Source organism: Rissa tridactyla, chromosome Z, assembly GCF_028500815.1.
Source record: "Rissa tridactyla isolate bRisTri1 chromosome Z, bRisTri1.patW.cur.20221130, whole genome shotgun sequence".
Classification (NCBI taxonomy): domain Eukaryota; kingdom Metazoa; phylum Chordata; class Aves; order Charadriiformes; family Laridae; genus Rissa; species Rissa tridactyla.
Window position 1 is genome coordinate 10,716,502 of NC_071497.1, and position 21,130 is coordinate 10,737,631.

At 42.4% G+C, this 21,130-nt stretch overlaps 1 protein-coding gene across 1 annotated transcript in view; it reads left to right on the plus strand.

Moving 5' to 3' along the window:
- Window positions 1-18,160, plus strand: part of GRIN3A (glutamate ionotropic receptor NMDA type subunit 3A) — an 80,597-nt gene extending 62,437 nt beyond the window's left edge. The window contains exons 6-9 of the mRNA XM_054186936.1: window positions 1,568-1,719; window positions 13,108-13,272; window positions 14,039-14,112; window positions 17,675-18,160. Coding sequence (XP_054042911.1) covers window positions 1,568-1,719; window positions 13,108-13,272; window positions 14,039-14,112; window positions 17,675-18,011 — 728 coding nt within the window. The 3' untranslated portion in view covers window positions 18,012-18,160. The remainder of the gene's footprint in view (window positions 1-1,567; window positions 1,720-13,107; window positions 13,273-14,038; window positions 14,113-17,674) is intronic.
- The last annotated feature ends 2,970 nt before the right edge of the window (window positions 18,161-21,130 follow it).

Genomic DNA, 21,130 nt, shown 5'->3' on the forward strand with positions numbered 1-21,130 from the left:
GAAGCGGCCTCCAGCACGGGTGAGCACATTAGCAGCTATTAGACTTCAGGAATCACTTTTGTGATGGATGGCCCGTGGAAATGATTGAGGTCCCCTCTTTCCGCTCCTCCAAGGGCAATCACTCTGGCCGCTCCCATCGCACATTAAGACAACCTCCTTCAGAAATGTTCAGACCTGATTGAAGGCAATATGCGAAATGAAGGCCAGGGGAAGCGGAGCATTTTAATCATTTCAGCTACAAGTCACCAGCACTAGGCATTTTGTAGAGCGCTCCTTTTTGCTATACCTCATCGGCGTTTCCCGTTTGGATTCACACCAGAGACTTGAAAGCAATCCATTTTCTTCTTATTCTTTGTGTTATCGGGTGGGATAGCTGCTCAGAGAGCTGTTGAGGCTGTAGCAGGATTTGTGTGTGTGCAGCAGCATGTTTCACCATGCTCATGGAACCTGATAAATCTTCAACTTCAGAAGGGTCAGCTCTACTGACATAAACCACCAGCTTCCACAACTTTGAATCAAGTAAAGCAAATTTCAATACAGAACAAAAAACAAACCACATCACACTGCATCATTGAAAAGCAAGACACTGTAATGGCAAATTTACCACTCCTGTACATTTATGGGGTTTTTTTTTCTTTCTCCCTGTGTTTTGGGTTGGTTGTTGTTTATTGGGGTTTTTTAAAGGAGACAGTCTGAAATTCTGAACTGAAAAACAAAAATCCACGGTAGACTAGAAAGGAATCTCTGCAGGCAATTGGCAGGACATCTCTGCATGTCTTCCAGGCATGAATTGCATTTGATATTCTAAAATCAAACCCCAGATTCTACAAATTGAAAGACCGCATTTAGAATTACTGAACCCATTTTCACGTACACTAAGTCCTTTACCAGCACTTTGAAGTGGTAAAAGATGACACGGTGGCTAAAAACTGTATTTATTACTGTCTGGAGGTCCATGTCACTGCCGGAGCAGAACTGCATGAACAGAAACCATAGCCCCTGGGCTTTGCATTGCTGTGTGACAATAATATAGACTGCCTCTATATACATTTGCGCACACACAGTTTCTCATCAGAAAATACATGGGAGGAAAATAAAATGCCACATCTGACACCACAGTCACATCCACTGCTGTAACAATGTAAAGGGATCACAGAAAGGTTTACTTGACATTAAGGCCCTTTTCCATTGCTAAAGCAAGGTAAAAAAGAAGGGCCCATAGCAAGAGCATGCAAAAGGCTCTGTTCCTAGAGATTAGACAGATTTATTCATCTATCTGTACCTCTGTCTTAAGTTTTTTGAACATTCAATTTTACATACTACTTCTGTGGCCGTAATAATTTTGAATTTGCATATCCTGTTTTTATGAGGCTACCTTATTTTGCACAGCAAAAAGTCTCGTCTCAGCATTCTCAGTCCACAGTAAATCAGCATCCAGGTTTGAACTGGCTTGCTGAAGCAGAATGCCAACTGGATCTGCCACGCTGGGAGCTGGGAGCTGAAATTAACATGCTTTACCAAAAGCAAACAAGTAAGAGAGAGATGATTGTCCTGTTTTTCCTTCTAGGATACGGTATTGGTCTTCCACCGAACTCTCCACTCACCTCAAACATCTCTGAACTGATAAGCCAGTACAAGTCTCACGGTTTCATGGATGTTCTGCACGACAAATGGTACAAGGTTGTTCCGTGTGGGAAAAGAAGCTTTGCTGTCACGGAGGTAAGCAATGAACTTGGGTCACAAAAATGAGGATTTGCTCAAGTTGCCAATTATTTCCCCTCATTCACAATGTGCAGTAGACATACACACATGACAGAGATGGGCTGCAGCGGAAGGGAAGCATTAAGCTTCAAAAGCAAGAGATGCTAAGCCCAGCAGCGTTCAGGTCAGAGCACGAGAAAAAACATCAGTAAGACTGTGCTGCTAAGTTGGGCATGCAGTGCATGCATCAGAGAGCGCTTCTGGAGACAATCAGGGCATGTAACATAGCATTAAAAAAAAGTGATCAGGCACACTGCACAACAAATCTCTCTGATGCCACTCGGTTTTGTTTATCACCATCTACAGGACCTGTCAGTGACTCTGGACCATCTCCCACAGGAGCAACAGCTAAAATAGCTAACACAGAGACCAACAAGAGCAAAAGAATGAGAGAGAGCGGGAATTTAGCACATAACAAATTTCTAATATAACCCTGACTGCTTCCTAACATGTGTGGCAGCTACTTGTACCAAAGATAGGACTTTGGCTAGAAATGGTCCACTAAGATACCATGCTAAGAACAGAAGAGAAGCAGGTTTCATGTCTAAGTAGATCTACAGGACAAGGAACTAAATCTCCATGGTTTTACATCCTGGTATCAAATCACAGGGGTTATGCCAGCTTGTGGCAGCTGAAGATGTAGGCCATTATTGATAAGAACAGGACTCCTCTTACCGGAATAGCGTTTTTTTGTCAAGTTCCCTAGACTGTCGTGTAAAAAAAGATAAAGTACTGAGGAATCAAAAGAACCAGCATTCGTGAAGCTTAAAGCTAAATACACTTGTAGCTGAAGGTGTTCTAAAAGACGTAGTCTATGCGTTCTCACTGGCACAGAACACGTAGCTAGAAGTATGCTGTCTCCTTCACAGAGCGTTCAGCCAAACATCAAACCAAACCTGTGTCTTCCCCGAGGAAGTGGTAGTGTGGCCATTCTACCTTAAAACAGGAGCCCATTTTCCCAGGACTCTGACCCGTGCCCTTCAGCAGTCACCTGGGCCTCTGTCTGCAAACCTCTCACTGCTAACTAGATCACTGGAAAAAATGTTTAGACATTTTCTAGAGATCAGACAAAGTAAAACCTTATTAGACTGCTTTAATACATACTGCTCTAATACATAGATTTTTGGAGTATTTCTGCATTACATTTTTAACTTTTTCATTAAGATTGTGCCAATATGAAATAAATTATATTTTAACATCAGGCATTCATAGAAGAAAATCCAATTTATTTTTATTCAACTTCTTCAATTCAGTTTTTTCGGTTTTAAGTGATTAATTCAGAACAAGAAAGCACATTTAAACAAAAGTGTGTATTCAGTGCTATTTCTGATCTAGCTTATCTGAAGATTATATTATCATCTAACAAGACAGGTATCTGGGGAATTTTCTTTTCAATGTAGCTGATGTATCTGTTCCTGACAAGCACTTCATTCAGTGACCTCTTGTTACTCTCCATTTTAACACAATCTTTTGAGTTAAGTCTCAGGAAAATTACCAGATGGTAATGGCATTAATTACCACAGCTGTCTTAAAACTAAAAACTCTTATAGCAGAGGCCAACTTACCTTCTTACCAGTTCCCCAGTAATGAGACATAAGGAGCTTCCTCTAATCGTAAGAATCTTACTCCAGTAGCTGTATCCAGGGCTGTATTCGCTGTATTCCTAGAGAAATAGCTAAGCCACAGAATCAGTTCTAAACATCTTCTGGTCAAAAAATATGGTTTTATTTAGTACTGGTTTTCTCCCAGAATATATATTTGCTCCTTTAAGCCAGTGGTCTCTAGAGTGGGGTGCATACAGTCCCTGGGGCTGCAGGAGACGATCCACTGTAGTGCAGGAAGAAAATGCTAGAACTTTAGTAATACATATGTATATATAGAAAAATTATAAATAAATATACTTATATGGAGGTGCATGCTAAAAAAATTACTGGTAGAGGTGTGCAATCAAAAAAAGTTTGGAGACCACTGCTCTAAGCCTTAGGATCTCAGTACTATCTCCAGGAACTTTTTTTTCTGCCATATCAAATACTGTAATAGAGAAAATAAGCTCTGTCTGGGCAAACTGCAGAAGGCATGTTATAAAGCCAACTGGATTTGTCTTTTTGTAAAGAAAAGCAAACCTGAGCAAAGATAGAATAAACCTTGCATTCAAACTGGAGGGAAAAAATCTGATAGGCAGAATGTCATTTTTACAGTTACTCTTCTGAAAGCCCTTTGCAGTTTAAAAATATGAGGAAAGACCATACCATTTTCCTCCTGAGCTACTGCTAGTACATTATCTTTGAGGCAAACCCAGTTCTTCTGCTTCCCTAGATTTTCATTAACTCCTTCATGTTCACCAACAAAATACCGAGTCTTTTTTCCAGGTAAGCTTTAAAATTCCCTGTGTTCATGGCATGAAAAAACAATGACATGGTTGAAGTACTCAAAGATTCCTCAAGGTCTCCCAGCAAAGGGAGAGGAAGTGGGAAAAGAGCTGCTCCAGTCTGAAGAGAAAATTCTGATACTGTCACGTGAATAGTCCCGTAGACTTCCTTTTTTCTCAGTGTTGAATAGGTTTTAAGCATAGGGTCACAGATGGAAGACATGCTGTGCTTTAAAGTAATGCAGTCTTTTGAGTGTAACCTCCATGTGATGCCAGAAAGGAAGGCAGGTCTGGCTGCGTTGAGGCTGGTTTTCTGACTGTATTCCCTATTTGATCTTCAGTTGTGCTAGCCCAGCATGCCTAACTGAGTTTTTCTCCAGAGGCCAAGGTCCAACAAGCTAATTCAGGTGACTGAACTGAAGGACTCTAAAAAGTCACTCAAAGACTTTGTCCTTTTACAAATCATGGAATCACAGAATTTTTCAGACTTGGAAGGGACCTCTAGAGATCATCTAGTCCAACTCCCCTGCTAAAGCAGGGGTCGGGCTAAAGCAGGACTGCATCCAGGCGGGTCTTGAAAGTCTCCAGAGAAGGGGACTCCACAACCTCCCTGGGCAGCCTGTTCCAGTGCTCTGTCACCCTCACCGTAAAGAAGTTTTTTCTCATATTTGATCAGAACTTCCTATGTTCCAGCTTGTGCCTCTTACCCCTCATCCTGTTACTGGGAACCACTGAAAAGACTCTGGCTCTATCCTCCTTAAACCCACCCGTTAGATACTTGTAAACATTAATCAGGTCCCCCCTCAGCCTTCTCTTCTGCAGGCTAAAGAGTCCCAGCTCTCTCAGCCTTTCCTCATAAGGGAGATGCTCCAGTCCCTCAATCACCTTTGTTGCCCTACGCTGGACTCTCTCCAGTAGTTCCCTGTCTCTGTTGAACTGTGGAGCCCAGAAAATCATCATGTACTCAAGGGCCTTATGCAATCAGAAAGAGCGAGCAGAAACAAAAGTCCAGTTATAAGTCTGTGCCGTTGTTGGGGTAAGGTCTGCTAAGTCCAGACCTTCCTTTTCCTGAATTATTCTACTTCTACCACATCTCCCATGAGCATCCCCTCCTCTTCAGCCACTACGCTTGGCCAATAACTTGCAGATTTTAGAGCTTGAAATTTCACAGCTGGGACAAATTTACTAAACTAAACAAGGCCAAGCAGTGGACACTTTCTAAAGCATAGCTTCCCCGTCATTACATCAAGAAGCATGGGAATTATTCTTGGTCTTATCTCTATGTCAGGTCATATCCTTTACCTCTGTACAGCCCAGAAATCTCTTGTTATTTAACTCCCTGCAATCAGTCACAGTAACATTCAACAGATTCACTGAAGTGTGGACAATGTTCAACACAGAAGCAGATAATTCATTTCCGAAAAAGTCTCAGCTTCTAAGTGGGTAGTCATTCATTCGGATTATCTACCAAACTAAGACTCAGCAATTGCCTTTTGATAGCTAGAGTAAGGCTTTGCATTTTTCTATGTCTTTTTGATAAATTTGGTCTGTGACACACTGCTCCTGTTGACCAAGAGTAATGACCCAAAAATGGGAATATATGTAGGTGAAATATTGATCAGTATAGCTTTTAAATGGGTGAAATATCCATCTTCCTTTTTTGTCATCACCCCTTTAGGCTGAACCTGATTCTTATCCACCTGCCACTCCTGCCCACCGAGGTTAGTTTTTCTTTAGCTTTGTTTTGAGATTCATCTTCCTACTCATAATTTTTTCCTAGTCTTACACTGGGAAATTATATTTCCTGTGGCAGAACTCACTGATAGCTCTTTCCATCTCTCTCTATCTGGCAGCACTTTGCTCATTCTATATTGCATTTGAAAACAAAGTTGTCTTGGAAAGGCATGACCCAGACTGGGGCTGGAAAATTTGCAGCGACTCCTCAAGCTGAGAAACCAAATAAAGATGAGTTTGAAAGTGCAGAGGTCAGTGGGGCTTGACTCCACAGTTTTGTGTGAATCTTTTCAGCAAACCCCCTTGCCCAAGGCATATTACTCTGGCCAGCACCCGTTGGATCGTTCATGGGGGATGCAGCTAACTCAAGCTTGGAATGAATTACTGCAGTGAATTGCATCTTAACCTCTCCACCACAAGTAATTGTTGGTAGCAGCGGCTGTTCACACTGATTGCTAGTCGCTAGCAGTACCGCTTGAGTACTCTTGATTTAAAATTGTCATATGCCAGTCTCAAAGGAATTTCTGTGTTGTAAATTTGGTAAGTCCCTACTTAGGGCAGAGCATGGTGCAGGAGGGAAGCGGGGCTGGCAGAGTTGTATTTGCACATATTTCATCTAGACATAATCAGTGTCATTCATTTTCAGTTTGCATACAATACACTTAGCCCTTCCTCTACTGTTACACTCATTAATGCAGGAGCCGCACTTCTAGGACTTTCCCCCGCAGCGTATTAGCTCCACCCAGGCTCAGGAGAGACTGCAGATTCTTTCCGTGGCATTTTGGGGAACCAAAAATACAGTGAATTGGCAGCTTTGCTTCTTTCTGCTCATGGTAGCAAAACAGCTATGGCACCAAGCCGCTATGACAGCAGGCAGGGTGGATGGCCTGAACGGGCAGGTTTCCTGCCAATTAGCAGTGGTTCTGACTGTTCAGACCGGGCAGGGTGTTTAGGAGACAAGCTGGCACATGGCAGTTTCTCAAGGCAGGATGAAAGAGAAGGACCTCTTCTGGCCCAAAGAGTACTCAGGCTTCGGGAAAAGCTAACTATGCATACAGACTGTTTCATAGCTTTTCAGCCACATTTTTTTAAGATGTTATTGTTGAAACTGTGTCTTCTATTTCACTTGAAAGGCTTGTATATTCTCCATTCTCAAGTGCCACAGGACACCTGAAGCTGTAGAACTCAGAGGCTGGTTTGCACATAGACTGGCAGTTCAGTCAGATAGTAATCAATACATGGAATAAAAAATTCTATATTGTTACATAACAGTATCCCAGCTATTAATATCAACAACGTACTGATGCTTCACGCAAATGGTATCTAACCTGATACTGTTTGTGTGAAGCACAAAGGATTGTGTGAAGGTCCTTCGTGTGAAGATACTGTTCATGTGAAGATATGAACAGTATCTAACCTGACATTTACAATAACAATATATGCAAGCACACAAATGATGCCAGCCCAAATGATCCTGTCATTGTAGACCCACTACTTTTCACGGGTGGGGAAGGGCATGGTGCCGTGCACCTCCTGCCAGTGCCTGAGGGAGAGGTCCATGCTATTAATGGTGGGCATCGGTCGTTGACCATGGGCTTCCATCTGATCCAGATCAGGCACACAGCAAAGACAAAGCCCTTTCATCCTCTCTTCTTCTCTCAGCAGTGGTGGGATCCACTGACGGCTCTTCTCTGGAGTCGTTGAAGGAACTTGCTCTAACTTGACCCACTGTGGCTTGTGCCTGACCTGGCAATCTTTGCCTCGGCACAATCAGACAGTTCCTCATTCATCTTCACTTGATTTTGTCCAGTTGTCCTCCAGCAAATTGTGCCTTTCTGCTCCGAGTTTTGCCTGGTCTCCTTAAAGGTCAAAAGTTAGTTTCCTTTTTTGTTATACCAGTCACCCAACAACTCAACAGTCAGTTTTCTAGCCATAACCTTGAAGCTGTGGTTTATATGTTTTCGCTGGTGTAGTGCAGGTGTCAAGGGAAGGGCACACAGACCCCTCTGCAAAGGGAACAAACTGCCCTGTGCTCATAAATAAAAGCTGCCTGTCAGTCACCTTTCATGGTACCTTGTTACCAGTGTGTGAAAAACAAACAAAGAACAGGAAAAAAAGATTTGGCTGCCAAGACAATTTGCTCAGTCTGCACGTATGGAGCCTGGGGAGGAGACTGGCCCTTGCCCGCTGGAGGACCGGGAGCATTATGAAGAAGGGTATCACAAAATGACAGACGTTGCATTGTGAAGGGGTCATCTTGATGTGGGAAGAGGCAGTGGCATCTGGACTTGCCCTGAGGAAAAAAGTACTTTCCATAATGGTTCTGAAGAAAGGAGTGTATGAGTATTGAGTCTGACAACAGAGTCAGGAGAAGCACGTTTTGAGTTTCCTGGAAATGAGGAACAGATTTAGATCCACCTGTCAAAAATGAAAAAAAAAACCCAGAAGTTCACTATCTGAGGAGACAAAGCTGTTATTCCCAATTCACCAGCCTGTGATATCACAAAGGCAAACATCTTCTCGGTACCTACTTTGGGTGATGTGTGTATTGTTTTTCTTCCCACTACAGACAGGGCCCGGAAAATGGATGAGTTGAAACAAAAAGATTTCTTACAAAAGGGAGTGTTTTTCCAGATCTGTGCAAAACTCCTCACAGGAAGGTGGGAAAGGAACTTGTCTTGCTAATGCGAGACAATGATTTACAGTATCTTAAAATTTGGCACTTGAAACCCTAAAGCTATGGTTACTGGTCTCTGCTAAGGATAATCTCTCTAAAGAGGTTGAATATATATTACTTTAATGCTGCCACTTCTTTGAGAACATAGAAAGCCACAAGAATGAATAATAAATAAGTAAATAACAGTCTTTCTGCAGCTACAAAAATGCCCGTGTCTGGAGAGAGGGACAGGTTTTAATACTACTTAGTTAGCTAAATATAAGGATCAGCATCAGTAGGATTTTGAAAACCTACTGAGATGCCCAAATGAGTTTAGAAATCTGCCCTTTATATCCATTTATCCCTAGTAAAGCTGGAAATAATTCCTTCCTCACACAGGTGCTGCAAAATTTAACTTCCTGATCTCAGCAAAGCTTTTTAAAATCCTTGCGGGAAAAATGCTATCAAACAGGCTAGCTCATTGTTATAGCTAATACACACATGATATCCCTGTTTAGTGTTTGGGTTCAGCAGTGTGTAGCACCAATACCTGTGCTGTGCTGCCAACCTGCAAAGCATCCACAAAAATCTTTAGAGGCTTCTAATTAGTCAAAGCTGGACCACAGGCTTGATGGTTTATTCACTGCTCTGAGTACAACCAGGGAGAGTAAAGCATTTACAATCTCTTGTAGTAGGGAGTAAAGCAGGAGTTTTTCACATGAAATCCAATAATGAAATCACCGAGTGCTGGTTTTTGTCTCTGCCTCCCCCTTCAAAAAGAACGCAAGTATCAAACTCTTTTCTTTGCATCCCCTTCCTTCTCTTCAGGGCCAAAAGAAAAAGCACCTAACTACAGAGGAGACAGTACGACGTGTTTAGGTAGCAATCGCAGATATGGGTTGACAAATCAGAAAAGCCTCTCCAGGGATACATTAAAAAAAGCAGATACCTCCACTTCTGTTCTTGTATTTGTTGGTTTTCAGAAACTGCCAATTTCCCAATTTCCAAGTGGCAAATAACTTAGAGGCTGTTACCATTGTGGTGCTTAGCTCCCATTAGCTGTAGTTATCACAGGATTGACTGTGGTTGCTTATTGCTTCAGAACCACCACATGGGCATAATTGAGTACCTTCTCCTAAAACGCAGCGAGCTACCTCCTGAATTTATGATTACAGAGTTGGAGCAAGGACTATATTTTTATCCTGGGTTAATAGAGAATATAACATATTATGGGGTTTTATTCCCATACCTAACACACACCTGACCCCTGCCACTTCAGCAGAGAGGAAAGCAGTGATACGGAGGATCCAGTATATTGCTGCTCTTTCCAAAAACATTCTATGTATATCACCTACAAATACATACAAAAACTACAAAATAAGTAGTAGAGCTTGCTGCTCTGATACAAATCAGAATGAAGCTATGAAAATGAGAGGTGCCTCTATTAGATCGTTTCCTTTATTAGTTAACTTGTATGTCTGCAGTAATTATGAACAGCTGATAAATTGCCTTTTTACAATGGTATGTAAATGTGCTGATATTCCTATAAATAATCATTCCATACACTGTAAGACATACTGTGCTAATTATTTCTCCCCTACCTCATTTCCCCACTTAATTTAGTCTCAAAAATCACCCTCTCCTGTGCAGCCTTTATCAGGCAGCTCTGTCAACGCGTTATCTTCTGTATTGCTAGATGAAATATTATTGACGCTTTGTTTTGGCATTCCCTTTCCTAGGAAAAGATGTCTTGTTTGGGACAATTTCAAAAGCTATCTATTACAAGTGAAAAACACATCTGAGATGCCAGTGCTGGAGTCTCTTTCACCTGTTTCCAGGGAAGGTAGAAAATGATTCTGCAGAGCTGACAGGACAGTGAGCCAGACCCTCATCAGCATAACTCAGAGCAGCTTTACTGAAGACCAGGGAGTTATTTTTCATTTACGGAGCTGGCCAAGTGTTCTCTCTGCAGCAGTACTGGGGTGGCATCAAACAGCGACCTCAGGCTGAAGGAGACATCTCACGCACGCAGGAATCCCCACTGCAATTGCCACTGTGTGTCTTCTCTTAATTATTATTTTACATGGCTAGAGTTTTATCACATCCCATTAAACCTAGTGCCCATTTTCAGAGCAACATAAATGCTCCCTACCATACAGCAACCTAACGCTAGCAGATCGGGCCTCCTTACTGATCTCCCCTGCCTGTGGGGACTTCTGCATTACTTCTCAAGCAGCTAAGCAAAAGGACCTTCACCCAGCTGAGTCACAGGTTCCTGACACTGAGGGAGTTTATGGCAATGTCTGTCCATACACTGTTATTCCGTATGACATCAAACAGCAGTAGCCTGGGAGCATATATATAGAGATAGATTTATATACATATACGCACACACCTACAGGTGTGTGTTCTTCAGATGACTGAGCAAATCTGTTCCTTTTTAATCATTATTCCATTTCTCATTCAATTTATTCTTATGTTTACTATTAACTCTACATCTCTAAGGAAGTCATTTCATGCTTGCCTTTGAACATCCTTTTTGGGAAGCAAGTGATTTGCATTAATGCTTCTTGGAGAATTAACAAAAGCACATTTAACTGGTATGTTCAGCTAGTACGGATAGCGGTCTTTTTGCTTCCTACAAATACTTATATGTGCTGAAGTTAGAGGTGGGTCATACTGAGGTCTTGGCTCTAAAGACCTCTGTGAAAAAGGTAAGACGCGGGCCCTCATTCTGCTTTTATGCTACCTCAGCTAGAAGTTGGGCTTCACTGCTAATTGAAAGAAACAGGCCAGGCCAGTTCAAACACTTTGTTTTTTGAGTGGCTTAACTGTGATTTTTGTGTCACCCTCCTGTTCCCCTAACTGGAACGACAATGTGTGGGACAACAGGCTTTTGACAATAAGACATTCCAATGCTGAGATTTGCATTTAGGTTGAACTGATGCACTCTCAGTATCAGAAAACCCTCGTGCCAAAACTCTTGACTCCCTTCTACCCCAGCATCCTTCTATGGTGGTTTTCCACTTTCCTTTCCAGGCTGCAGTAAATTTCTTTGGAAATTGCTTTTACAACCCCCTTATACCCTTCAACACCCTTGAAGTGTTTGTTCACTGGTATAAAAATTCTCTTCCCAAAAATTCTGCTCAGTGTGCTTGAGGGCAAGCAGGTTGATTTTGGCAGAGAACCCCCAAAATAAGCATTCATTGCCAGTGCCACATGCAAAAGTTCTCACTCTGCTAGATTGCTGAATCTCTGTTCTTGTTAAAAACCTGTGATATGCTATCTCATATCATTGTGTTTTAAAGAACAGAAATCAAATATGAAAACCAGAAGAGAGAAATACCGCTCACAATCACCCAACAAATACACAAAGGGGCTTCCAAGCCTTCAACTTCAATGGACTCATCACTAATCAACTCGTTGGCTTAAAATGATGTCATAAGAAGATTTTTCAAACATTCTGTGATTTATCTCTTGGCTAAATCCAGTTTCTTTTCTGGATTGTACATCTGTAGTTGTAACAAAGCAGAATCCCCACTACCACCCACCCACCAAACTAACAACAAACTGAAGGAACGCATCAGGTCAGTTATCCAGGGTGATGGCATCCCAGATACCATCTCCTGACACACAACCCTACCCAAGCAATTTTCTGATCGCTTTTTTTTCTGACTTGGGGAACAACATTCTTTAATAGAAAGGCACAAGTAGAACTTGTATTCTTGGAAATATTTCCAAAGTAGTTTGTGGGCCGTAATTATTAGCAAGAGATTTTAGTTATTGATAAACTCATAACCAAGTTACGGAGGCATGAGAATAAAGGTAGTAAGATTATACATTAAATGCAAACCTGACTCACCCATTGGAATGCAGGTGTTTGTGGTACAGATGGCTGCTGTACATGGTTTCTTGGTCTTCAAACAAGATTAATGCCAATTAAAGACTCGAACTCGTTAAAGGCTTCCTACCCTACATGAAAAGGGTGGGTCGGCAGAACAAGGTGACAGTGTTCCTGGTTTTAATAACTGCAGTCAGGGTTCCTAACAAACACATTTTCAGTCCTGTTAATGTAGGGAATGGAGAGTTGCCATGTTTGTGCTACTTCTTCAAAACATTTTCTCCGTGACCTTCCATCAAGGGTAAAGCACAAAAAGGGGAAGTTAATGATCAATTCCTAGAAAATATGAACAGTCAGGCTTAGCTTACTGCTGATGAAGGACTTGCTCTACAGTTCATTGACTGTATTCTGTCGAGCAGTATTTGCTTTTACAAATGCAAAGACACCACAAATACTGGATTCCCATACGTATTCAACACTTAATCTCATTAGGGAAACAGCACAAGGATAAAAAATTCCCAGGTCTGCGGCTAATTCTCATTCCCATTACAGGTCCTTTGCTCTCACTGACCACCAAGCTCTCTGCAGCACAGAAAGGCTTTGTTGTGAACAGCATCCAGGCTATTCCGCAGTATTTCACCACTGCATATTCAGTCAGACCACCTTTCCAAAGGAGAAAACAGAAGCATCTGTTAAAATACACTAACGGCCTACTTCGTTAACTTCCCACTTTGTTTTTATTCACAGACACTGCAAATGGGCATCAAGCATTTTTCTGGGCTCTTTGTGATGCTGTGCATTGGGTTTGGTTTGTCCATTCTCACTACCATTGGGGAACACATCGTGTACAGACTGGTCCTGCCACGCATCAAGAAGAAATCCAAGATGAAGTACTGGCTCCATACAAGTCAGGTACGCATTCAGAAGTAACCCTGTGAAGGTCGTGTGGCTGATTAAGAAGGCCTGGACAAGAACAAGGTGCAAAACGTTGTAAGGGCTCTGACGATTAGCATTTGAAGTGTGGCAGCAGCTTCTAGAATTTGAAGAGGCTTCCTTAATGATGGAATGAGAAGCACAGCGGAAAGAGTTCAAATATTCACAACTGCAAAGCCTGCAAAAGGGACCTTTCCATTTGCGCTTGTAACCTTAACAACTCTTTTGGACACCAGAAGCAACAGTGTTGTTCTCCTGAACTGTCTAACCAGAATATTTTATCTCACAGTTACAAGTTCCCAAACTTTTGATGCATGCAAGAAGTGCTGGGTAACTTCTTTCATTATTCTAGGAAAATAATGGAAGAAAATGGCTGTAGGTCTTCACTGTAAAGGAAGAGGTTACTTTGCAGCAAAAGGCACAGAAAGAAAGAGCTTCTGTTGCTTTAAAGCAGCACAGCGAAAGAGATCATTTAGAAAATAACAAAGTTTGCTTTTTTTCTGAGGAATTCTAACATCAAGGATTGTTTGCAACCTATTTATCAACCTTTCATTGATTGCCCTTCCTTCGGAAACTGTGTGAAAATAAATCTGTTGTAATGACAATGCACAGACATTGCTTGTATCCTTGAACGTGAAAAATAATTTATGCTCAAGGCCATCGCACAAAGCCCAAATTGTTTACCTATTTATGGAGCTGTTCTTAATCTTGCTTTTACTAATTTATTTTCTTCTTCTCCCTCTAGAGATTACATCGTGCACTGAACAGTTCATTTATTGAGGACAAATGCCAGCCTAAGACAAAACGAGGAGAAAAGAGGTGGGAAGTGTTGCATGCCTTAAAACACAAACTATGAAAATTACTTTGAAATTAAATATGTTGTGTCTGGATATCTACTTAGCCATCTAGTAGACCTCAAAGATAATAAAACCAAAAAAAAAAAAAAAAGGAAACAAGATAGAAGTGACAAGGGAAGGAGGCAGAACTTAATTAATTGTTTCCAATAGAATGTATTAAATCTTGAAATTTTGTCCTTTCATGATTTCGTGTACAGCTAATAAAAGCACACCCATTCTAAGGACAGGCTTTGCAGTCGTTTAAGTCCACTGCCCTTGTTCCTAGGTAATTAATTACTCACACGCTGAAGCACTAGCAGATAAATAGAGCCCTGTAAAACAGCTTCACAGTGAATGAGCGATCAAGTAGTATACATATTAGAAACCTTTTCAGCTTTCTTATTTTTCAGAATGAGAAATAAGAAAGCTGAGAAGAGGAAAATGCAGTCCTTTCAGAAACCTTTGTCTCAAACAACTCTTGTTGGAGAAAAAAAGTAGGTAACAACCTTCCTCGTTTTCATAGCCTGTGTCTTCTGAATAGGAGATAATCTTATCTCTAGCTACCAGGAACACAAGGCATTTTATTAAAACTATGCATTTACTCAGTAACTCAAAACTATTAGTGCACTTTTTAAGTCCACAGGCAGCAGTATTGCTTTTCTACAGATAAGTTCAGCCACAGACGATAGGAAAAAAAAATGTCTTCCAGGCTGTTGCTAGATATTTGGCATGACTGAAACCCACGCATGTAAATGTATGTTGTTTAGTTTGTCATTCCTGTACTAATGGCAACAAATATAAGAAGCAAGCAGCTATAAGCTCCTAGACTGCCTATACATACAAACAAGTATATAAAAGGACATTTGGTTAATTTCCTCTCTTCATTCTTTCATCTTATTGCCCCACAAAACCCCATCATGTGGCACCTCCTTGCACACAGCAGCTCCTCGCTTTTGATGTCGGTACCAGCATCTGGCTGGTGCGAAACGTTTCCTCCTGCTGCAGCCTCCTCGCTGGGCGGTAGCGTTCGCACTCCCACAGCCCGCGGCGCTAACTCAGCCGGAGGGAGAGTCTTCCGGAGGAGGGGGCTCTCTCTATCTTTGATGATACAAAAAGCACCAGCTGAACCTATTCGCCACGTACTGAGCAGTGCAAAAATTTCGTAACACAAGGAAACGGCCACAAGCCCCACAGCGAACGGCGTAGGAAAAGAACCACACGAATATTCTTTCAACATTGAGAGTGAAGATGTGCTGGTGCCCAAAAACTTCTGCCCACACAGCATCCAGCCCATGTGTGTGTGTGTGCACGGACACCCACCCATCATCCTTGCTCTTCTCGTGGTCTGAGCTGCTGTTTGCTCAGAATTATGGTGAGCTTCAATCAAGACACCTAGTGACATGGCGCCCAGCTTGGCATAAATACTGACATAGCAAGGTACAACCTAGAGCTCTCAAATCAATTATATTACTACACTTTCTTTTATTCCTGCTGGGGACTGTGGAATTATTAAAAGCATCAAGATATGGAAAAGAGGTGGAAAAAAATTTGTATTATGCTACTGCTGTTTCCCTCAGGGGAGAAAAGCCACTGGTTTTTTTAGGTCGTAACTTTCCAAACACTAGGAGAGCTGCTCAGCATCAGCAGCCAAACTGTGAAGGTTTTCATCTACTTGATGAAACCTGAGTGTTAACTGTGGGCCGTAGCCTTTGTTAAAACCACCTGCCCAGACCCCCAGACAAAAGCACTGCCACCAGCAACAGCAGAAGCTATATCAGTTACTAACATTCATGAAAAAGCTGTATTTTGATTTGTGAAAGAAAAATGTACCAGAAATTATAGATTAATGATATAACTCTGAGAAATATTTATGAAACAAAGGGCTGCACCTTCTCTGAGAAGTGTACTTCTGCTCCAAGGCAAGTTGGTTGCACTGTCTGCCCAGGACCATGGGCTCTGCAGAGCTCCACAGCAGGGAGACACCTCTGGGGACATCAGTCCCATGTCAGTTGTGCCACTTTTTGCTAAGTGACCTTTTTTGGCTGGACCGCTGTCTGCTCTTGGCCCTGGAAATGCTTTGCCAGTTTCTACTTGCCCAGGCTAATCCCGTTCCTTGTCTGAAATGTGCTTCAGGAGGTACGTTCTTGTTTTCATCTCTTCAGGGGATTAACATAATTTCATCACAAAACACACATCCAGTTTAGCACAAGACTTGTGAGTCTTCCTAGCTTTTATTTTGAAATAGAAGAAAATTGCCAATCTACACAAAAGTAAACAACTCTACATACACGTCCCAGCCGGGGTTCCCTGAGCCCTCCGGAGCGTGACCCAGGCAGGGGCTGCCACTCCTGCCTCAAGCCGCCCCTCCTCCCTCTCTGCCATCCCATTTTTTTTGAAAATGCTCCTGGTTGCCAACTCCTCTAGAGAAATTTCGACTTTCCAACTTCCTTCTCTGCAGGCAGGTGAGAAAAGTATCTAGTCCTAGCTCCAGACTCCTGAATCCAGCTGTTTTCAGCAATCCCAGTCCCGAAATGTTAATCCTCTTCCTTAACTTATCGCTTGGCAGCTCACACTAATAGGCGTTTTGTGCAAGGATATCCACAGAAGACATCTATGACAGCAGTCTTACGAGCAACTACTTCAGAGTTTCGACCTCAGTTTATAAAATGAACGCACACAGACCTGTCCAAAAGGTAAAGCAGGTAGGAGAGCCAGGCTCCTCTCCCACAGCAGCAAACTGTGCTTCCTTACGTTCCAGTCGGAGAGTGGAGGCCACAGGGTGCTCCTCAGAAAACCCTGATTTGGGAGGGTTACAAAGAGAAGTTCCCAAGAAAGAGGGAAAGGATTCTCTGGAATCAAAGTATTTTGGAAAGGCTTCTCCACAGGAAAACACTGAAGCATTTGAAAAAGTTCCCAAATGGGAATTTCTCCCCCAACATGAAAAATTCCCAATTCTATTTGTTATGTCAGGAGGCTCATGTCTGTACACTGCAAGGTTTGGATACACATCGTTGTGTCCATCTCCCAACGCATAAGCAGATACTCAAGAAGACCTCAGATCCAAAGGACATGCTTTCCCCTTCATCTCTCCACACCAACTTCGGGCAGCCTCTTTGCTCCTCCATGGAAGCAAATGCCCAAGCTAGCACAGACTACTAGCACACAAAGGGCTAACGCTGTAACAAACTAAGGGCATGGCAACCACAAAAACTTTCAGAAAGCTTTGGAGCCAGAGAACTCACATTTTCCTAAAATGGAGCTGAGAGGACTGTAATTTCATAATTAACAACAAAAAACAGTTTTGGGGGAGATGAATTTTAGGATTCTGTTCTAGTCTCTGCTATGGTTTGATCAGAAAAATCTGGCCATTTGTGATCATGATTTGTGCTTCTTGGGAAAAGTAATTGCTAGGATAAAGGAATGATATTTCTATGTAATTCGCAAGAGCAGCATCATGTTTTTCCAGTAGGCTGGCTCACAGGAGAGGGTTGCATACACACAGGAGCAGGCTCGGATTTTATATTAACTCTCACATCTCTGTTCAGGTCCCATGTAGGGAACAGCCAGCATGCTGTGTGGAATACCGCCAATCTGGGCAACTGTCATCGGAAAAAATATATCTGCACCGACGAAGGGCAAAATGAGGTGACGATCCGACAGCACCAAGACATCCCCCTGCCACAGGTGAGGAGGGAGACTCCAGCTTCTTTAACGACCAATGGGAAAGCAGAGTCCCTCAATATCACGAGGACCTCCGTCACGCAAGAGCTTGCGGAGCTGGAGAAGCAGATCGAAATCATCAAGCAGGAGCTGCAACTCGCCATGGACAGGAAATCAGAGCTGGAAGAGTACCAGAGGACAAACAGGACTGCAGAGCCCTAGGCCAGCACACCTGGGCCCTTTCCTCTTTTCTTCCTTTCTTCCCTTCCTCCGTAAAATTTGTAACACACTTTTGTAACGCCAGAAAGAGGTGCGAAAATAAAGCAGGCAATACGCTCTTCACGAGAGCGGAATTGCAGCAGCCCACAGCCACTGCCACCCTCCTGAGTCCTCCTCCTTTCATAACAAGTTTCTCATTCTCCTGGCAAACGTCAGCCATTCCCCAGGGACTGGAGAAACAAGGAGCATCCGAACAGTGAGTGTTCCTGGTTCCTCCACTTGACAGCACAGTGAGGTTCCCACTTTTTTAGCCCTTTCTGTGCATTAATTCAAAAAAAAAAAAAAGAAAAAGGAAAAAAAAAAAGGAAATTTAAACTGCTCATTGAAAGCATGTCCCTTGTTGGTATGTTTTTGTTGTAATATCTATGGGTCTAGTCTCCGCTCATGCCAAGGCTCCTTATAGTTGCCTCATTACGGCAGGTGCTAGTTCTGTGTTGGCAGTCCCTTCCCTCCTGGCACAAGCTGTGTTTTCACGAGACAAATTCTTGGTGGCAATCCCAGTACACACCATTCCCTCAGCTCTGTCAGCACAAATGCAGATGCGGCTGCTCTGTGACTGTGAAAAAGGAACTCACCCAGCTTAAAAATAACTTGGCGAAAACCAAACCACCACCTCGTGTCTGCTTCTGAGCCCGGGTTCAGCTTCCACTCCCACCCAGAGAGAAGCCATGCAAACAGCTGCACTGGCAGATGTGAGGGATGGGTTCACGGTGGCCCACAGCAAGTATGAGGGGAAGGGAGGGGTGGCAGTACCATACATCACTGTTTACCACCAAAGGTGAAGTATCTACCAATGTGAAACTACTCCCTTAACATTCTCTGTCTTCAGTTGACAGTAAGGTTCTTTCTCACAGCCAAAGTGACATAAAGGTGCTCTGGTCCATGATTTATTCTGACACCAAGCTCCCAGCAAAGTCAAAAGGAGTCACCAAAGCCTCCCTGTGGACCAGGGCTCACTGTGAAGGAGAAAAGAGTTGCGGTTTTAAAGGCAATGTACTAAGTGAAGCTCTCTCCCACCTGAATGATGAGTAGAGGGAAGGAAGGGTAAGCTGTTCAGCATCTGAATAAATACTGCATCAACCCAACTGACTGTGTTATTTAAACAGGATTTCTATGAATATTTAAACAATACTTCCCAATGCATCCCGCATGACAGAGAAAAAGAACATTTTTAACACTGTCAGAATTAACTCTGGTCTCCCAGATACGTCACCAAAGTAATTTTTACCCTCTCTGTGTCTCCATCCACCTGTGTGAATGTTGACAGGGGTGATGTTCTCACCAGGCATTGTCTGAAGGCTACAAGCAGATCTGAAACTGTATTCTGGGGATTGAAAAGGCATTCTACCTTTTTGCACCTTTAACCTTTGAAACACACTTGCAAATGAAAAGCTCTGCACAGACCACTAAAAGCTGCTAGCAGCGATACCCAGACTAATTAGCCTTATCAAGAGGAGTTCATATTCTATTCCCTGCTTGGTCCTTGGCCTCTGCTTTTGGGCAGCAAGCGTGCTTCTTTCAATACTGTCAGAAACACAGAAAAGAGTAATTAGGACATAAAAGAGGAAAGTGGGATCCAGAGGCCTGCACATCAGCTAGGTCTGAAAGATGTAGGATGTCCCGTCTTTCCTTGCTCCTGGCAAGCTACATGCCTAGGGACAAGTCACTCAGGTTGCTTTTCTTGCCCTCCTTTACCCTCCCTCCCTCATTTAGATAATAAGCTTTTTAGGAAGAGCTTTTTATTTGTGTAGCATCCACTACCTTACAACCTCCAACGTCATTTGGTTAGAACATATGAACACTGCTCTTTTCATCATTATGAGACAAACACTAGGAAAAAAATATTTCTGCACGATTTTATAAATACATTTATCAACAGTTTAAGCATAAGCCCAGAAAGATTTTTTTTAAAGTAATTGAAAATGCTAATGATATCAAATAACAAAAACGTGCATGTTCAAGTTCAAAGTTCCAATCCAAACACCCAATCTTTCAACAAATCACTCTTCATTTAAAAACAAAAAAAATAAGTGGAAAAAAAAGTCAAACACCTAATAATTAACGTTAAGCAAAAATCTGTATTTCTGGTGGGTGCCTTAGGGGCTACTCCCATGTGAAATGCAGAATAGGGATTGCTCCAAATCACTGCAGCACTAACTAGAAGCCTTTTGGGAGAAGGACCAACTTGTTGCATAAGAGAGACATTTTGGCATGTTATTTTCTTATTCACCTATTGCTCCAGCCTGATGCCACAGGAGACAGAAAAAAGATTGCTGTAGCTTTCTACGGGATGGGGAATATCACACACACATCATTGCCTGCGTAACCAGGGGGAGGACTGGCTACGACAAGATGCACTAGTAACTGCAGATGGTTCTGGCCTGTCCACATTGTTGGGCCTCATGTTTGATTCCTCCCTCCTCAGACTAAGGGAAGAACTTGAATTGCTCGAGGATTTCACCCTGTCCAGATTCCACAGAGCTCTGGACAGACCTAGCATCACATAAGGAAGCAGAGCCCACAGGGGAGAAAGCAGAAGACGTCATTGCTGACCAGCAGGTCACAGCCAGTGGACTGCAAACCCCACACTATCCTCAGGACTAGCTTGATCATATGGAAGAGGAGGGCAGGAGATCTACAAGACAGCAGCGCGTTCAAACACTTTTCCAACTTCAGCTATCACAAGAAGAAAATAACTTCAACCAACAGATTTGAAGAACAACAGATGGGTTCTGGATCAAATAAGAACACAGGCGATGACTCTCCTGCTTGACACAGAGTCATGCTACTGACATCAACTGGCCCAGGCTAGATCTAAGATTTTTTTTTTTTTTTTTTTACACACCCTGTACAAGATGGGTAGCAAGAAAATTTCCATACTTTGCAGCTTTATTTCAGTCTGACCCGTTTGCTATTTTGGATTTAAAAAAAAAAAACAAAAAACAAAACCAACAAAAACCAAACAAATACCCAACCCCAAAAAACCCCACCCTACAATTCTTTCAGTTCATCATTCCACATTCATTTATTCTGGTTATGATACACAATTGTTATGTTTACAG